At 39.3% G+C, this 20,240-nt stretch overlaps 1 protein-coding gene across 2 annotated transcripts in view; it reads left to right on the plus strand.

Moving 5' to 3' along the window:
- Window positions 1-20,240, plus strand: part of EPHA4 (EPH receptor A4) — a 164,400-nt gene that overhangs the window by 124,856 nt on the left and 19,304 nt on the right. The window contains exons 9-15 of one of the 2 annotated variants that reach the window (XM_043445150.1): window positions 4,595-4,653; window positions 6,837-6,950; window positions 7,201-7,386; window positions 11,365-11,426; window positions 11,880-12,089; window positions 13,951-14,100; window positions 17,857-18,709. In XM_043445150.1, the coding sequence (XP_043301085.1) occupies window positions 4,595-4,653; window positions 6,837-6,950; window positions 7,201-7,386; window positions 11,365-11,426; window positions 11,880-12,089; window positions 13,951-14,100; window positions 17,857-18,081 (1,006 nt within the window). In that variant the 3' untranslated portion in view covers window positions 18,082-18,709. Of the gene's footprint in view, window positions 1-4,594; window positions 4,654-6,836; window positions 6,951-7,200; window positions 7,387-11,364; window positions 11,427-11,879; window positions 12,090-13,950; window positions 14,101-17,856; window positions 18,710-20,240 lie in introns of those variants that run through there. The other variant, XM_043445151.1, reaches the window with a different exon arrangement.

A 20,240-nucleotide genomic window follows, 5' to 3' on the forward strand; every position in this document is an offset into this window, starting at 1 on the left:
AACCTGGGTCCCCTGCATTGGCAGGAGGATTCTTATCCTGTGTACCACCAGGGAAGTTCAGTAGTGAATTGATGTTAAAAAAAAAAAAAATGAAATGGCCGTGGCACAATTTGTAAAGGAGGGACACGGATGGCTCAGCGAAGGAAACTGCTGGCATCTTGTATGTTAGGAATCTGAGGCCTGGAGAAGAGGTTAAACAGTTAACTACAGAAGGTCACATAGCTAGTTAGTTAGTTGCTTGATCAGAACAGGAGTCCATCTCTCCTGACTTGCAATATTGCGTCTAGATAGATTATGCTAATGTCTTCTGAACCGGAAAATGGACCTACATCAAATGCTAACTTTGACAGTTGTAGTGAACCAGAGCTTCAGGAGTCTCCATGACGTGATGTTGGTACATTTGTGTTCTGTGATTTAATGTGCTTCTAATGCATGCTATTAAGAAGTCAGACTTTGCAAGTTGGTATTGTCTTCTGAAGGTTACAGTTTTCCACTTTGGAGCTGAAACTCTTTTCATAATGCTAAAACAGTTACCATTCAGTCTCTATCTATCTCTCCTGGTGTCCTAATTGGAATATTATGATCACATAAGAATGAATACACTTAAATGTTAGCCTAAATTGGCTCTGATGAAGTCATGTAAATTTCTACAATTAGAGGGCAGATGGTACTGCGGGAACATTCTAAACAACTTGTGTGCAATCGTACGGTTCACTTCCACCCATTTCAAAATGTTGCTTGTGAAGAGCATTTAGCCGTCATTTGGTGCAGGAACAATGACAGCTTAAGGAAGGGGAAAAAGAAGGATGACTTCGATGAATCTTCGTGGGTGATGCCATTAAACGCTGGAAAGGGTCCTCCTGGAGCCATGCTAGTTATTACATTGCTTTATCTTCTTTAATTTGCACTTTAGCTGAATAAATTACTTACCTTTTGCTAATTAGTTTTGGAACAGTGAACCCCATCAGTCAAATCTGTCGACTTGATCAAGGAAGTCAGTATTTTCATAAAAGTGGGGTGTATACTGAGTCCTGCCACACTTCCCTCCACTATTTTGTTGGTTTTATCAGATAGTCAAGGTGCCAGGAGCAACGTGTTGGTTGGGGGTGCCGCACCAGGGGCCCCTGCTGTTCCTGGACATTGTCTGTTAATACCCCAATTCCGGTGGGCTTATTCACAGCTTTCAAAGTTTCACCTGCAGACAAGTCCCTTTAACTTAGTTGAAAGGTTGAATATTTCCTTCTGGAGCATTTACTCACAAACCACTCCCCTCTTTCCCAATTTTTTGGGGTTTTTTTTTTTGTTTTTTTAATCAGCTTGCCCACATCTCAATAATTAGAAAGTCTTCCACAAAGGTTCCCTTCTGTCATTCAGGTGATCTGCCTCAGATGTCAATTTCGCACCCTTTTAGATGGCGTGGTTTCCTGCGGGCTGGCTGACTCAGTGATAAGCTCCAGTGGGCTTTCTTTCTCTGGACAATAACGGACACATTGTCCTACCCTGAACCAAAGGAGAAAGGGTCATCAGGTGACAAAGGGAGAGCAGGACTCAGGCTTTTTAGTTTCAAGGTATTATTAAGTAGCTAATAGGCTACAATTAGCCTTTGAACAGTAATCCTTGTGTTTCTTTGTCAGCATTCCTTGTACTCAGCTAGAGACTTTTCCAAGTAACACTCCAAGTAAAGTTTCTTTAAAAATACACCTTCTCTTCTAATTTACTTCCTCCTTCTATGTTTAGAAGTATGAGGAAGGGATGGGCAGGTGAACCTTATAATGAATGATTCTTGCCATTTTGCGTTTCCTCTGGCTTTGCACAGATTTCATGAATGTGTTGATGGAAATCAGCACTCCTAGGCTTCTTGAGACTGTTCTTTCTTCTGGTATCTATCAGAGTTTTTGAGGAACTCACTGACAATTTAAAGTTGGGACAAAAGCTTCCTTGCACGAGGCTTTTTTTTTTTTTCCCCTTTTTCTTTAAAGGAAAGAAATTCAGATCAGTATTCTTGATCTAAAGTGTTTTAAAAGATATACTTGTAATTTTAGATAATGCTTTTAGGAGCTCTGATAAGATACAATCTCCTGGGCTGGCAGGGCCCTATCACACCCTTGGGACCTAGCCACGCGTTTCCTTGACATAAAATGTTGTTTTCATAGTCCCTGACCTAACACGCTTGTATTTCCTTTAAAAGGAGAGGAAAGGGGGGAGGCTTGGAGGGAACTATATCTTTCATACAAGCGTCTGATTTCAGGTTATTTAAACCTGTTTAGCTTCTTTGATGAAGCAGTGGCTTTTGAGAGCAAGTGAAATCCAATTTAAGTGGATTTACTGATATAAAATGTGCTATTACTTATAATTAACTCTCGCCAGATATCATCATATAACTTCATCTCCACTATGAGAGGCAGTGAGCTGGATGTGGCAGACACACTCCTATATTTGCTGGAGAGTCATGGGTGAATGACGTGCCCCTCTGCCTCCGTCGTTTTCGTCTGTACAGTGGGACTGAGCGTGTGTCTGTCTGCCAGACTGCTTTCAAAGGATTGTTGAGAAGATGTGATGAAATAATAGATGTGAAGGTTCTTTTAAAGGTTAAATGCAAAGTGAAAATGCAAGCTGTTATTTAAGACTGAAGGACTTGCCTTCGAAGTGAACTCCAGTAACTGAGGTCTGTGTTTACTAAGCTGGTCCCTGCTTTGCAAACAGTTAGGGGAGGAGATAATATGTGTAATGAGAGCAGTTTGAAAAGTTAAATGCAATGTAAAAAGGCAAGGTATTATTATTTGCAAGGGAATTATACACACGGAGAAACATCTGTAGGCGCCAAGGCTCTGATTGCAGAGCTGGTTCCTGCATTGCTGACAATTTAGAGAGGAATGTGGTTGAGGAGCTGGGATGCGTGACTGTGATTGGGCTGCTCTCTGGTCTGTGTGGCCCCTTCTTCCATGAGCATCTCGCCCTTCGCAGCTTGTTCAAAGTGCAGGGTTTCAGGTTATCGGATTCAGGCAGGACCACACTGCTTCGACCCTCCGTGGCCATCAGGGAATCCTCTGTCACCACAGAGCTTCCGTTTCCACATATGTAAGAGTCTTGACTGACCTCATCTTTAAAGCGCTAAGAAAATTACAAGATGATTATAAACTACAATGTAAACTTGACATTTTTGGCTGAAACATAAATGCACATATTTTATTCACTAATGTGGTCTGATTTCCCAACTTTAGAGAGCTCTAATATCAACTGAGTTGATTTTCCAGTTTATTTAATATATATACCTGTAGTCACGGGGCTTCCCAGGTGGCGTTAGTGATAAAGGACCCACTGGCCAATGCAGGAGGCCTAAGAGATGTGGGTTCAATCCCAGAGTCGAGAGAGGATCCCCTGGAGGAGAGCATGGCAACCCATTCCAGTATTCTTGCCTGGAAAATCCCACGGACAGAGGAGCCTGACGGGCTACAATCCATAGGGTTGCAAAGAGTTGGACAGGACTAAAAAACTTAACATGCACACGCCTGCATACGTGGACACATACATGTACATGTGTACATGTATAACGTATCAAGATTACTGATTAAAGATTTATATATACTCAAGGTTTCTTTTTCCCAAGACTTTTTATAACCAAGTCGGGTATCACTCCTATGGGACCTTGAGAGTAGAATGCCAACTGTAGGACCATACACTGTTTTTTAGAGAAAAGAATTAGCTACAAATGGAAACTTATTTTTACTCTTGCAGTATTTTCTACAAACTCTTAAGGAATATAATCCAGTATGAAGCACATATTTACCTTTTAAACTGTCATTAATAATTTAGGAATTTGTATGCAGCAATTGAAGCCAATAACCACAAAACTATTGTTTTAAGGATATCATATAACACGATAATGAGGTTTTTTCTTTTTCTTTTTTTTGTGGTAGTGGTTATTGTGGTGAAAGCAACAGGGCTTACTGTTACTTATCACATACTGACCATTATTGCCTTGTGCAGAATTCACCAAGGGAAACTTTTTTTTTTTTTAACTTTTTATTTTGTGTTGTAGTATAGCCGATTAACAATGTTGGGACAGCTTCAGGTGGGCAGTAAAGGGACTCAGCCATATATATGTTTCATTCTCCCCCAAACTCCCCTCTTTATCCAGGCTGCCACATAATATTGAGCAGAGTTCCCTGTGCTACACAGTAGGACCTGGTTAGTTAGTTAGCCATTTTCAATGTAGCAATGTATACATGTCAATACCAAACTTAGAGAAGCTAAGTGGGGAAATTATAAGTGGGGAAACTCACCAGTAAATTATAATCTATCTTCAATACAAGAAATTTCTCCTGAAGATTTAAAATTCTAATTATATTATATAATATTTGCTTTATCACCTCAGTTTAATACTGTGGTTAAGAGTAGAGACGCTGGACTCTGCTTGTATTTGAAACCATTATTTACTATTAATATCAAGGTAAAATTTATTCACCCTATTATTTTACCTCCCATAAACCTCAGATTTCTCATCTGTGAAATTTGTATACTACCTGACTTACGGTAGCAAAGAACTTGTGGTTTACAGCTTCTAAAAATACATATTTTTTTTATCTTTTAATAGACGGAGTAAATACAGTAAAGCAAAACAAGAAGCAGATGAAGAGAAACATTTGAACCAAGGTACAGAAAACTGGGATAAAAGTAATTTTATTTTTCAAGCATTTCTTGTGTTTTCAGTTTAGAAATGTCTAAACAATATTCATTTGGCTATTAAGATTATATTCTGTTCATGGAATTATCCAAATAATAGACTTCAGGGTATCTAACTCAAATAGGTGATTGGTGTTTGTTTAAGGTGAGATTAAAGATGGAGATTGGGGAATTTCCTTAAGTGCTTTTTTCCCTTATTTTATCCTCCACCCTGAAAAAGTTTTGGTAGCTGGCTCAGTTTTGTAGCTGGGTGGCAAGATTTAACAGGTAACAATTTTTCTGAGGTAAAAATTTGGGGGACAAATAGAATAAGGAATTGAACACATGGCAGAATTTTGCTATGGAATTCGAGACTATCAATATTTCTTAAGTGGATGTTAGTTATTTTGATGTTCCAAGTGGCTCCAAAGAGTAAATTCAAAGAACTGAATGACTTGAGGAAGATAGAAGACTCTGAAATGGACAGTGGTTAGTGACTCTTCAGGAGTACCATCCACTAGAACTTGCTGAGGTGATGGTAGGTCTTTATTTGCAGCATTCAATTCATTAGCCAGTGACCACACACTGTTGGATACTTGAAAAGTAGCTAGTCGTGAATGAGGAAGTGAATTTTTAATTTCATTTAATTTTAACTAATTTGCATTTAAATAGTACCAAGTGGTTAATAGCTACCCTGTTAGCGATTAAGAAAGATTTTTTTGGCTAGAACATACCAAGTTGATGAAGGGTCATGGAGTATCCAGTAATTTTCCCTTTGTTCATCTTGCTGCTTTTCTAAAACCACACTTTCTTATTTGCATGCAGTATATATTTTTAATAACAAAAATTATGTAATTTTTTTTTTTTTTGAGATGAGGACAAAACTGACAGTCTTGGGAAGTCAAAGGGGTTGGGCCAACTCTGTATCCTACACCTCTCAGTGCCCCAAAGCTCCAGGAGCTCCAGAGGGAAAGGCAAGGTGTGAATGCCAGTGGAAAGTTCCCACTAGTTTCTAATGCATCTTGTCCCAGACATCTCTGGCTGCCTAAGTGCTCACATTCTGAATTCAGCTTACAAGTGACTGTAGGGTGTGGCTGAATTACCCTTCCTGGTATTCAAAGCATTCATGATTCAGCTACAGTATTTTCTTCAGCGGAAGCTTCCAGGTGGAATTCAGTGTCTTTACTTACAGCACCTTCTTTCCAAAACTGAATAAAAGTGGAACTCCAATATAGAGTTTGCATTTTCAAATTAACTAGCAGATTAATTATCCCTCTTGTCCATTTAACCTAGGTTTAGTTTGTTTACTGTTATCAATTGTTGGTGGAGATGGGGCTAAACGTGATGCCTTGTAGCACGACCATTTGAAACAGTTTCTGTATCTTCCCTAAGGGAAGAAAGCTGGAGATGGTGGATAGGACTTGAGCAGCTGATTGGGACAATATATTTTTTACATCATTTTTGTTGCTTTGAATTATTTATTTATTTATTTGTTGACTGTGCCACATGGCTTGTGGAAATCTTAGTTCTCCAACCAGGGATCAAACCCTCACCCCCTGTGCTGGAAGCGGGGAGTCCTAACCACTGGACCACCAGGGAAGTCCCCAGGACAACAATGTTTGGCTAACACATTCCAAATTCCCTTATGGAGACTCTCTTTCCCTCCACCGGATAGGTGGTTTTTAAAATTTCATCCTTGCAGTGTGAAGGCTTCCCAGGAACTCTGTAGAGCTACAGCCTCTTATGTAGCAAACAATTCTTGTTTACCTGCTAACAAAACACAGAGCAAGACTTTAAACATTTTCCTATACCTATGCTATTTTTCTCATGCTAAGAAAACTTTTCCTGTGCTGAGTATTTTTAGATCCAGAGAATTTCAGTTTACTAGTGGTTCCTGAAAAGTGTTTGGGCTTCCCAGGTGGTGCTAGTGGTAAAGAACACACCTGCTAATGCAGAAGATGTAAGAGACGCAGGTTCGATCCCTGGGTCAGGAAGATCCCCTGGAGGGAGGGTATGGCAACCCACTCCAGTATTTTTTCTTGGAGAATCCCATGGACAGAGGAGCCCGGCAGGCAACAGTCTGTAGTGTCGCAAAAAGTCAGACACGACAGAAGCAACCTTAGCACACACGCATGAGAAGTGTCCTGCCAACTTTTTGCATGTTTGTTACTCAGGTGTTAGAACTTACGTGGATCCCTTTACGTATGAAGATCCCAACCAAGCAGTTCGAGAATTTGCCAAAGAAATCGACGCATCCTGCATTAAGATTGAAAAAGTCATAGGAGTTGGTAAGTCTGTATCTAAAAGCCTGTTTTCTTTGTGAATATTAAATATAGATATATGTGGATTATATAAAGGCATATGAATATATTGTGTATGCCTATGTATGTAAATAGCGGTGTACCTGAAATTTCCTTAATCTACATAAAACACCAGCGCAGTGCTCAGTGTGTGATAAACACTCCACAAATGCAAGCTATTATTCTTTCACTTTTAATGTGTTTCTGGTTCAGAGTCAATTCTTTTTCTCTCTCAAAGGTGAATTTGGCGAAGTATGCAGTGGGCGTCTCAAAGTGCCTGGCAAAAGAGAAATCTATGTGGCTATCAAGACGCTGAAAGCTGGATATACAGACAAGCAGAGAAGGGACTTCTTAAGCGAGGCCAGCATCATGGGACAGTTTGATCACCCAAATATCATTCACTTGGAAGGCGTTGTCACCAAATGTACGTGGGTCGCTCCCTTGACAAAGCCAAGTTAGAAGTTACTGGCAAATTAAACACACATTTTCTTTCCAGGGAAATGACAGATGGAACAGACCCACTGATTGCTAATAGGAGGAAATCAGTGCAGGACAAGTCATTAATCTTGTAGTCAGTTCTAAATGGGTCTGTGGTGTAGGCTGATACCCTATTTCCAAAGCAGCTTGTGTGAGATTTTAGCGAAATTAATATTGCAGATTTTTAGTATGCCTCGCCATCTTTCAAATGTTTGCTAGACCAAACTGATTGTCACAGGGTAGGCGCAAGCAGATGGTAAGCAAAATAAATTTTAAGTACTTTTCCTATAAAACACTACAGAACTTCACCACACCTTGGGCTCGAAGCTTTGGTTCCAGATGCGAGGAGTGCGTCCTGGGAATCTGTTATATTGGGGGATTTGCTTGTCTGCTCGGCCTGATTTATGGCAATTGCAGTTCAGCACCTATTTCCAGTAACACCTGGTTGAACCTTCCTTTTTTTAGTCCATTAGCATTCGCTGAGCCCGTGAACCACGCTTCAGTTACAATACGACACAGCTCAACAGATGCATTTTGCGAAGCATACCCTGAATACATCTGTAAGGCTGGCTAAGACCCACATATAAAGCACCACATGCACAAGGCAGGTGAAATGGTTCCTATTGAAGGTGGCTATATTCCAGAAGTCTTAGTACCTACTACAGTTACTACAAGTCAGGGATCGTGTAAGCCTGGGGCTATGTCTCCAGGAAGCCAGTGTACCATTTGATTCCAGGTGCCTGGGAAGCATTCTCCATCAACCGGTGCAGAGTGGTGGCTGAAGTGGGTGAAGTGGGGGCAATTTAAAGAGTATAAACATTAGACATTAGGTCTGGGGCAAAGAGGTCAGTAACATGCAAGGGTATACAATCTTTGGGCAGGGAAAATAGGGAATTACTAGAAAGTCACAGCAAATATACATTCATTTAGAGGTCCTCAGACTTAAACATCTATCAGATTTCTGGAAAACTCTTGAAACACTTTCCTGGACCTCATCCTCAGAGGTTTGATTCGGTGGTTAGGGGCCCATGAGCTCACGATCTAAAGAGCTCAAGGTCAACCATGCTGTAGTCCCTGGGACCACACTTTGAGTCTCTTTGGCCTAGTGACCAAAGATTTGTACACCATCTTCTGCTAGTAAATTGTGAAGTCTTAACTGGTTGCTCAAGCTGTCAGTTTCCCCATCTGTAAAATAGAGATAAAAATAGAACTTGCCTTACAAGGTTGTTTTGAATGAAATATTTAGGGTGTATGGCATAATGCTTATATAGCAAATTTAAAAAAAAAAAAAAACAACTTAAGTATTAACTGGTACTATTATGTCTTAAGAAGTACATCTTTCCCCCAGCTTTGGAATCCTTTAAAAAAGGAAGCTTGGTGCTAAGGGTATATAATTTTCCACCTAAGGTGAAGGCTATAATTAGCATAGAATAGCTCTATTTGCTTTTTAAGATTAGTTTTACAGACAGGATTTTTTTTTTTTTTTTTTTTTCCTGTAGCCTGTGGCCTTTGGGCTTGCCCGGAGCCCTTCACTTCTTTAATTAAAAGATAACATTCCCTTTAAATATTTCTGCAGGTCCATTTTCTCACAAGGAGGCTCTGTTCAGCTTGGGGTGTTTTTCCTGGGGCAGACAGTGATTTTTGTAGCACCTCTGCAGAAGAGAGGAGAAACAGGGGATCTTTGTGCTAAAATCCCACCGCGCCTCTCTAAAACTCGTAGCTATTACAGCTGTAACTGTTATAAACGACTGGATGCATTTGCATAATGCAGTTGTCACTGAATTAAAATGATTTAAAATTTCCACCAGAGAAGCTATCCCCTTCCCCCACCTCTCCCCTCCCACCTCTCCCTTCCCCATGGCATCCCTGCTTGTTCTGGGGATGGGTATGCCTTCACCCAGGAGTCCAACCAGGACCCATTTTATAAGCCCTTCTGTGCGGATGCAGACATTTATCTTTATTTATCTTATAGTGCTCATAGATTCTGACAAATGGATACATTTAATAAACAGGAAAAGGAATGTAGAAAAATTGTGAAGATGATGCCAACTGTCAGATTAGGGATGTGTAAGGGTGAAAAGGTGAAGTGAGAATCTGAGTTCCTTGAGTAACTTTGTAAATGGACAGAGAGACTATAAATTCTCACCACTACCCCCTCTCTTTCTAATCTTGTGCTCTCTTCCCCACATTTCCAGAGGGGCCTGGTGAAATGGAAGTAGGTGTTAATCCACCGCCAGGGGAATCACCCTTTCTCATGAGTTGACAAAGTAGCATTTGATTGAGGCAGGTTCATTAAAACTCATTTAGATGCATTTGTTCTGTGTGGTCACGGCTATAGAGGGTCATTGAGTCTAAGGACTCAGGGCTTCCTATTTATATTGATGGAGGATGGCAAGGCAGTCAGGGACCTCTCCCAGCAGCCAAGGGAAAAGAGATTAGAAGTGGTTTTATTCATCCTTCAGTCTACACTGAGATTCCTGCTTCTTCTGTCCGCTTTCCTTCATCCCTTGTAAATAAAATGTCCAAGGTGTTGTTTCCTAATTCAACATGTTTGCCTTGGAAAGATTTCTTCGGCACAATACCCAATGCATAACCAAAAAACAAATTGATAAATGGGACTTCACTGATATTAAAAACTTCTGCTCTTCTAAAATTTGGCCTCTGAAATGAAGACATATTCCCTTTCCCTATGCCAGTAGAGAGTATAATTTGATAGGGGCTTAAGATGGAAAATGTACCCGTTTAGAATAATTCTGGGGACTTTCCAGCAATGACACATCCCAGTCCAGTTTCCATGATTAAGTCATAACCATAAGGACAACAATGAGTATTTTTGATAAGTCAAAAATTAGTTTTATTTATCAAACTAATATCTTATTTTCCTCCCAGGAACTCTTTTATCCTCTTTGCTTTACCCCTAGCCTTAGTAAAATATCAAAGATTTACTTTCGACTCCCTCTTCACTCCCACAAAAGAAAAAGTGAAAATTAAAGTCACTTAGTCATGTCTGAGTCTTTGCGACCCTACAAATACCTTTAGAAAGAAGGAACTTAAGACCTTGTGTCCGTTGCCTGGGATTAAGAAACTAAAGAACCATCCTTATTTCCTAAAATCCTCAGAAAATGAAAGCAAAATGAAAATGTGTCCCCACTTCTCAAAACCTTAAAATCATTTTGATTTCTTTGCTTACAAAGGGGACTGGGGTGCACAAATGTTCTAGTACTGAACCAAAGTTGCGCTAGGATGAAACTGCTTATTGACCCTTTCCTGTGATGTTGTTGCTGCTGCTGAGGTTGGCATCTTAAAGAAGCAAATAGACTGAGTGTATTGATAGATAGGAAAAGGGAAAAGAAAGGCTATAGCCCCTGACCTGAGTGAGGCTGGGGAAAAGGCTAAGATTGTACATGCTTGAGCTTTAAGATGAGTTCCAGGTAAAGAAGTATTCAGCATAGCTACTGCTCCTGGAAACTTAGGTTTCTCTAAATAGGTAAAAAAAAAAAAAAAAAACTTTCTCTGTTCATTGATTCCTTTAGCATTGCACAATTGTCTCTTCTGGGGGCAAAATTAATTAATTATCCTAAAGATTTTTTTTTTTGCCTTTAAATGGGTCATTTATCTTCTTCTCCGTTTGCTTGAGAGAACAAATACTCATCACATGCCCCTGGGTACTGGAGGCCACTTTAGTTAAAGACCTTGTCAACAAGCCACCCAAAGGGTTAACCTTCCAGATGGAATTTAAACCTCCTCGTCCTTTTAATATTTCATTCCTAGCTCCCCACAGCTGAGGCATAAGCTTGGCTTGTTTTAATTAAATTAGATCGCACAAGACAGGTGTCTTGGCAGGAAAATTGTGCACAGCCCATTTTTATCTCATTAACTGCAGTGCTCATCAAGGGTTTTGTGTTTTTCTTTCTGGAAACTCTAGGTAAACCAGTAATGATCATAACAGAGTACATGGAGAATGGCTCCTTGGATGCATTCCTCAGGGTATGTAACTACTTTATATTAAACCCAAGAATGTTGGTATTTAGAAAACTCTAACACACTCTGAATGTGTGTTCTGTTTGGTTGTACACAGACCTTTTTTAATGGGGCAGAGGAAGAAGAGGAGAAATAGAGAATGATGCGATTTTTTAAAGGCTCTTTAAATAGTCCATGTTCGAGGAGGGTAGCATTTGATTTACTTTTGTATTGTGGGGCTGTTGGAGCCATAGATTCATTACAGTTGGATAATTTCCATCTATCACAGGAAGCAAACCCAGCTCCTTGCTCATACTCTGCTCGTGAATTAGTGACTTTGGTCCAAAAGGCCCGGAAATCATACTGAATTTCACTGCACACCGGATACAGATATCAAAAAAGATCCAAGTAATAAATGCTTCGTGCAAATTAATTAGGCTTAATGTTAATGAGATTGTACCTCATTCCTTTCCTCTGCAGAAGAATGATGGCAGATTTACGGTCATTCAGCTGGTGGGCATGCTTCGTGGCATTGGGTCTGGGATGAAGTATTTATCTGATATGAGCTATGTCCATCGAGACCTGGCTGCACGGAACATTCTGGTCAATAGCAACTTGGTCTGCAAAGTGTCTGATTTTGGCATGTCGCGAGTGCTAGAGGACGATCCGGAAGCAGCATATACCACCAGGGTAAGAAGGGTTTGTGACCTCTGAGCTTTGACTCTAATGAAACTGTTCCTCTCACTTGATGTTTAAGCCCTTTATGATATTTATAAGTTACTTCATCCTTCAGAGCCTCTGCATAGCCTTGCATCCATTTTAAAACCATGTTTCCAAGAGAAATTTTGAAATACGCTCTAGATGGATGATCACAATTTAGAGCGTCACATTATTGTATTTTCTCACACTTAATCTACTTTGCTTCCTTCCTTTCTTCCAGTTAGTTTGTTTTATATTTTATACTTGGTTCCTTTTCATTATTTAAAAAAAATATCTTATTTTAAACAAGACAGAACAGTGTTCTAGTCAGCTGCCTACCGAATCTGAGAATGTATACACAGGATTTATAAAACATTTACACTACACAAGGTTTCCCAGTATATAATGGCCTGCATTTTTACTACTAGTAGATAAGCCGGGATTAAGGCATGGTGAAGAGTTATCAGTATACAGTTAATGGCTTTGCTATCTTAGCTGGACAATCTGAATATAAGATACTAATGGAATAAACACAGAATCATAAAAGTTATTGGCCATTAGGGCTGACACTGTTAAAATCAACATGAAGCAGACCAGCCATTTTCCTCCTTTAATGCTAACCATTTTGCATCTGTAACAATAAGCATTGGGGGGTTTTTGGTATAGTTTGGGGGGGGGGGGTGTGTGTGCATGCATGTTTTCTGGTAGTGTTCCGTTTCTATGGCTGCAGTTTTGATTCTTACACATACCTTCTCCAAAATTCTAAGTCCATTCATTCAGGAAAGAATACACCTTTGTCAATGCTAAAGACTTTTTATTTCCCCCCAGTAGTTGGAGAAAGGAAAGCAGAAAGAAGCCTCTCGAATGATACATTTATCTAGCCAAAATATTTAAGGAAAGCAGCATAAGTGTCTCACTGCATGGAACAAGCATAAATGTAATACAGTGTAAAGTATAGTGAATCAATGAAATTTATGGTACAGTTTATTGCCCTCTTTAGTAGCCCTAATGAAGCAAAGAAGACTTTTAAATGATGTCCTCTTGAACAGTTTAAGGGTCTGAATTAAAGCTGAATTAATTTCCCCAGATGGAACCCTAAGAAATTTGAAACTCCATTAAAAATACCTTGCACATAAGCATAATCAACAGGAGACATTTGAGACCTTTAAACTTTTGGGGGGTAATATTCAATTGCTTTACCATTTTTGCAGGTGTCTTTTTAGAAAATTAAATAATCAAAATCCTGCCCTCCCTCCATTAAAATCAGTAATGGCTTTAGCATCTGGTACTATTTGACTTCCTCTAAGAGCCTGTTCAGTGTATTATCTTCTAGCTAAGTTAGGCATATTTCTCATGTTCTGTAAGAGTTGGAACACATATATGTGGAGTATATAGAAATATTCATATTTAACTTCCTTAGTTCATGATTTCTGAAGCAGTACCAAGTATTGGTTTTGTGCTGCTGGGTAAGAGAATCCAACAAGAAGTCAACATTACTGTCAGTTGCACATTCATTGGTATACACCACAGATAATGTGTGCTTTGTAAAACTTAAAATATCCTTTCTACTACAGTATTGCCTTAAGCAGAGCCCAGAAAATAGGTTGGCTTTTTAAAAAATAATTAAGGAGATTAGTTGTTTACTTCCCCATAACCTATGAAAACATATCAGAACTGTCTCAACCTGGAACATTTTAGATAATAAGTATCTTGTGATTGTTTGGAAAACTGTCTCAGGAATGCTGTTGTCCTGCTTGGCCCACAGTAATAACATTCAGAAACTATAACATTTAGAAACTAAAAGGGCACGTCAGTGTACTTGGGGAATAATCCAGAGCTTGGATGTTCACAGGGTGGCAAGATTCCTATCCGGTGGACTGCACCAGAAGCAATCGCCTATCGTAAATTCACATCTGCAAGTGATGTATGGAGCTACGGGATCGTTATGTGGGAAGTGATGTCCTATGGAGAGAGACCTTACTGGGACATGTCCAATCAAGATGTGAGTCTTTATGTTCTGAAATATATGTTTTTTGAGATGCAGGAAGTTTCATGTTACTGTATGATGGAGTAAGTGTTAAGTGTGAAATGATACATTAAACTTCAGGGTCTTAATACAAATGTGTCTAGTAATCTAGCTGAAACTCATGGTCATTGATTTCAAGGACCAAAACTACAAAGCCTAAATAATACAGTGTGGGAGATAGATTGATAGACAGATGGATGCATAGCTCAGCTGATTGGTGATATGGAGCAGTATTTTTACTTGGTTAGCTTTCAAGTTCATATTGAAACAAAATTAAACTTTGAATGTTAAGAAAATGCAGGGATATATGAAAAACACATTTCACATGCAGTGAAATTGACATGAAAGTTTTATTGGAAGAAATCTAGTGAATATTTTAGAGCTGGCAAAGTTGTAATTAGAGCTTGCCCCTTGAGGACTCTAAAATAAAGCTTCACTAAATGACCCTTTGTAAATTATGCACATCCCTTTAAATGTACCATCTGGACTACTTCGTATGGGAGTATCCACAATGCCTGCAATTTTAGAAAAGCATTCAATAATGACACTAATAAGATTCCAGAGTAATAGAATTTAATTACAAACATCTCCAGTGAGAAAGAAAAAGAAAAAAAAAAACAAACCTAGACCAGGGGAGTCTTCTTAGGACACTTACTAGCTATTTCTAGGAAAGTGTTAGTTCCAGAAGGGTTGGAAATCAGAATAAAATAAAATGGTCATTTTTAAAACTTTCCTAATATTTTCAGGTGAGGTGAAATATTAGCATCTAGCATGTTTACAAATGGGTGATACTCAATTCATCAATAAAAACTATTTTAGAAAAAAAATTTTTTTTTTTTTTTAAATTTTCTCTGAAGTGGAATGTTACGTGACCATTTGCCTTGTCCTGAAACAACAGGATGTTGCAAAACCTTGACAATTAAGTGAAAAACTAGGTGCACTCAAGAAATAGGATGCTGGTTGCTTAATCAGTAGAAGAATGTTTAGAGCAATACAGAAGCTAAGGTACTCTGTGTCCAGTGGGGCAAAAAGAATTCTCTGACCAGGTTAAGAGGAATGGTAGTGTTGACATTGTAGTACCTATAAATTATAAAGGAAGGTTCATAACAAATAGGAAGGGAGACAGCAGCTAGCATAACTGATAGATAATTACAGACTGGAGACAGACTCAGTTCAGTTCAGTTCAGTCACTCAGTCGTGTCTGACTTGTTGTGACCCTGTGGGCTGCAGCAGGCCAGGCTTCCCTGTCCATCACCACCTCCCAGAGCTTGCTCAAACTCATGTCCATAGAGTCAGTGATGCCATCCAACCATCTCATCCTCTGTTGTCCCCTTCTCCTGCCTTCAATCTTTCCCAGCATCAGGGTCTTTTCCAGTGAGTCAGTTCTTCACATCAGGTGGCCAAAGTATCAGAGCTTCAGCATCAGTCCTTCCAATGAATATTCAGGACTGATTTCCTTTAGGATTGAATGATTTGATCTCTTTGCAGTCCAAGGGACTCTAAGAGTCTCCTCCAACACCACAGTTCAAAAGCATCAGTTCTTGGGCTCTCAGCTTTCTTTATAGAGACAGACTACAGAAGTGAGCAGTGTGTAATCTACTGTTTGATGTGATTATGAAGACACCTTCAAGTACCTTTCTTGTAGTAATGTTTGGTTTTGAGTAAGAGACATGCAGAGAAACAAAGGCCAACAACCTAGAAGAGGGAGTTTGTTGTTGTTTAGTCACTAAGTTGTGTCTGGCTGTTTTGCAACCCCATGGATTGTAGCCCACCAGGCTCCTCTGTCCATGGGATGTTCCAGGCAAGAATACTAGAGTAGGTTGCCATTTCTGTCTCAAGGGGATCTTCCCAACCCAGGGAATTAACCTGAGTCTCCTGCATTGGCAGGTGGATTCTTTGCTACTGAGCCACCAGGGAAGCCCTCAAAGAAGGAATAGTGTCTGTATTTACTTATTTGATTATTGTATATTTTAAGCTTGTCTTTATTTCAGTTGAGAGCAGCAGCCAAGTGCTCATAAAAGCAGAATATCTAAAGATGTCTTTTTTTCCCACCCTAAATAAATATTTTCAGACTTAGTTTTGACAGTTTCTATATTATTTTAAAACAATTTCATTGTTTTAAACTTTTAGTTGTCTGCCTTTATCCATGTAAAAGCATCTGAAGCCAATTCACCCCCACAAATATTGATCTATTATTCACATGTATTTCTCTCTGTGTTGGAGTCTGTGTAGAACAGCAATCAATAGGAAATGTAACTGGAGAATTACTTTCATGGGAAAATTCATTTGGCATATGGTGAATGGAGTCAAAGTAACTGTTAAAAATATGTTAAATTTATCAAGTTTTTCATCAAGTTTGTTTTAATTGTCTCTCTTCCCCCACCCCGCCCCCCAGCCCCAGACATTTAGCAGTAAACTGAGAAAATATGCTGTGTTCACCCACAAGCCATCTTCCAAGCTGGCAGTGGATAGGGAGCTAGTGAAAGAATACTAAGCAGTTTGAGGGTTTATAACAAATTATGTTCACCTGGCGTCAGCCCAGTGTTGCTCACATTCCCATCAATTCAATGTAAAATGTTTTCATCAAGTCTAGAGTCAACACCATGCACCTGGAAAGATCAAAGAAAGTCAAAGGATCAAACTGACCTAATATCATTGCCAGAAATAAATAGAAGCATGTTCAGTAAATTAGCATATAGAAGTTTGCTTTAGAAGGAGTAAATTAATATTAATATGGTAGGAGGTTGGCAAAAATACATGGGAGAAAAGGATTCAGAGGGCTTAATAAATCACAAGATAATTGTTACACGGAAACAGTATCCTGGTTAAAAAGAACCACAGAATACTGCTGTATAGAAACTAGACCCAACTGAATTGATTGTTTTCTGTTGAAGGCTGATGATTCAGCAGTAATAGACGCACCACAAGGGAACTCTGTCATGGTCATTGAGGTGGCTGCAGCCAGTGATGGTTTCACTAGGAACTATCGTTTTTTGCGGGGGAAGGTGGGAGGACTGATTTAAAAACAAACAAAACTTTTAAACATCCTCAAACAAAAGTACCTCCAGAATCATACAGGATACTCATAAACAAAGCTTATGAGTAGCCAAGAAATTAAGAAGTAATTCCCCTCTTTAACTTTGGCAGGAGGCTTACCATATTGTTACTGGGATTCACACCCTGAAGAACAGGGGTTTAGAGAAAAGTCAATGAGAAATATATTGTTTTATCTGTGAAGACAATTAAAAAATAAAAGAGGACACAGGCTTAAAGGGACACAAAAGGACTTGCATTTTGGAGGCATCCTAAGGAATGTCTTTAAAGCCTTTAAGCTAGACTCTCTTTTGCTAAAAGCGTTTAGCTGGTAGAAGAACAGAGAAGATCATCGCCCTTTGGTCTCTGGGGGCCAGGCCAACACCATGTGGTTGGTCTGATTGGGTTCTAACCACCTTGGAACCCTGATGCATCTTCACACTGGAGTTCCTGATGGGCATCGTCTGCCGTTTGAGAACCCCTCATAGCAACAGCTGGCTTCCCTGCCCTGCTGCCAGCAATACTCAGGTCCAGCTCTGGCTTCTGTGAAAGAACTGGAGCCATTCCCATGCTAAAGCTTGCTGGCAGCTTCATGGACCGGGAACTTGCTGAGCAGGAGGGTAAACCTCTAACAACAGATTGCCTGGCAAACTAACATACCATTCTGTGGGTTTTTTTTCTTTTTTTTTTTTTTGCTAGGTGATTAAAGCCATCGAGGAAGGCTATCGGCTGCCCCCTCCAATGGACTGTCCCATCGCGCTCCACCAGCTGATGCTAGACTGCTGGCAGAAGGAGAGGAGCGACAGGCCGAAATTTGGGCAGATTGTCAACATGTTGGACAAGCTCATCCGCAATCCCAACAGCTTGAAGAGGACAGGGAGCGAGAGCTCCAGGTCAGCCCTGCTTCTTAATAGTGATGTTTGAAAGAATACTTCAGAGGTGGCACACAAGTGGTAACTCACTTTAATTTCTGGCTTTTAGTCAGAGGCCACAGTCTGCAACCTGGGTGGCTTCTTCCTCCTTGAGCGGAGTATTTATGGTAGTTTTCTGTTTGCCATTTTGAAGAGCCTTGTACCTGTCAGGCCTCAAACAAAAGTCAGAAAAACAAATTTTTTACAAAAAACAACCAAGGAAAAGCTCAAGTGCTTATTTTGTGAGGCTGGAACTGAAAAATTAGAGGGACGAAATGTACTTTTGGAAGATAGTCAGGCTACTAGATGCTATATTTTGAAAGGGGAAGAAACATAAGGGACAAGATATAAGGATTCCAAGACAGCTCTAAGTTGAGTTAATAAAATGTGAAATGAGGCAAGAGATTCACCGGTTTTGGTTCTTAAAGTTGTTCTTTTCTGAGTCTTTCAAGAGGAGAAGGAAACAGGATCAAGTTACAAACATGCAGATGAATATTTGAGAAAAGTTTTAAAAATTAAAATGATTGAACCACCTATGCAATAGTTACTTCATTGGAAGGGTCTTCCCTGGTGACTCAGAGGTAAAGAATCCACCTGCAATACAGGAGCCGCACAAGATGCAAGTTCGATCCCTGTGTCAGGAAGATCCCCTAGAGGAGGGCATGGTAACCCATTCCAGTATTCTTGGCTGGAGAGTCTCAAGGACAGAAGAGCCTGGCAGACTACAGTCCACAGGGTGGCAAAGAGTCAGACACGATTAAAGCGACTTAACACACAAATATGCACTTCACTGGAAAGAGCAAAAAAGAAGCATTTCAGTCCAGAGAGAAGATAAAGATACTGCAAGTGACCTAAAATAAAATCGCCCATCATTTCTGGCCTATTTTTGGTTATTCTCTTCCCCAAGAGGATGAAAATAGATGGCGCTAAGACCTCTTTTCCAGGTGTAGCTAGTTTCTTCTGTTCCTAGGTAAACCTCCCCCAACTTTTAGATCTCCAGCTCCCGATCCCATGTATTTTGTCCGAAGGTCCAAGTCCAGTTCTTTGGTACTTGAGGCTTCTCCTAGTAGTGGAAACTTTTTAGCTTCTAACTCTGTATAATGAGTGCTTTGCACCAAAGGGCAGAACAAATTGGGTTATTGGATACACTTTTCTCACTTCTGAATTTTTTCTCATTGATAGTACTTACAGAGCTTTGATGCTTCTTACTGCTTGCTGATAATGGGATGTAGTATAGCGTGGAATGTGATTCAGCACAAAATTAGGCAAATGTCATGGTGTTCCACAAAGAGCACAAAGGCTTCCAGAACAAGCTTGAGAATGACCCTTAGAATTAATTAATACTGAGTAAGGATATTTTCATTTTCAGGTCATTTTAACCTTGTCAAGCACCTAGTGCCTCCATGTTGCTCTTCTACTGCCCTTGGTTAAAGTTAGAAGTAAATGCAAACTGGTTTTTTTTTTGTTCATTAACAAACATTCCTGGTAAACATTCAACACTAATGTCTCAAACTCTGTGTGGCCATATTTGTTACTGGCTCAAAATTGGGGAAAGAATGAAATCTTGATTATTCTTACCATAAAAATCTGCAGAATATTACTTGGAAAATTTGACTTAATTAATATAGTGGACAAAGAGAAAGGTCATAAACAAGCTATTATTTGGACAGAACTGATTGATAAAACAAGTTTTTGTTAATATACTTATATAAAATAGAAGTTATGCAAGTCAAAACAACTTAGGTAAAAATTAAAATGAAAAATGAATTGTACTATGTAGAATTAGATAGGCTTGGTTTTTTTTTTTCAAGAAAACGATTTTTTTGGTTGAAAATTCAGGATGATAATATAATTCTGATTTAGATGTTCATATTCAAGGAACATAGTCACAGGATGAAAATCAGATCAAAATGTTAAGAGCAACCACATTCTGTAATTTCTATGGAAAGGAAGTTTAAGAAAATAGAATTTAATAAGTAGCAAGGTTGCTATGCAGGTAATTATAGTGAAGGTGTATAAAATACCCTATTAATGTTTATCCTATGATTATTAAGTAGTTTGATGATCAAGATGACTATAATTCACTTAATAAATATTTTTCATGAATAGGTTATTTATTGTTTATCAATATCGTGAAAGATGACAGATCACTTACCTTGAACTCTAGTTGCT

This window comes from Cervus canadensis, chromosome 24, assembly GCF_019320065.1.
Source record: "Cervus canadensis isolate Bull #8, Minnesota chromosome 24, ASM1932006v1, whole genome shotgun sequence".
In the NCBI taxonomy this organism is placed as follows: Eukaryota; Metazoa; Chordata; class Mammalia; order Artiodactyla; family Cervidae; genus Cervus; species Cervus canadensis.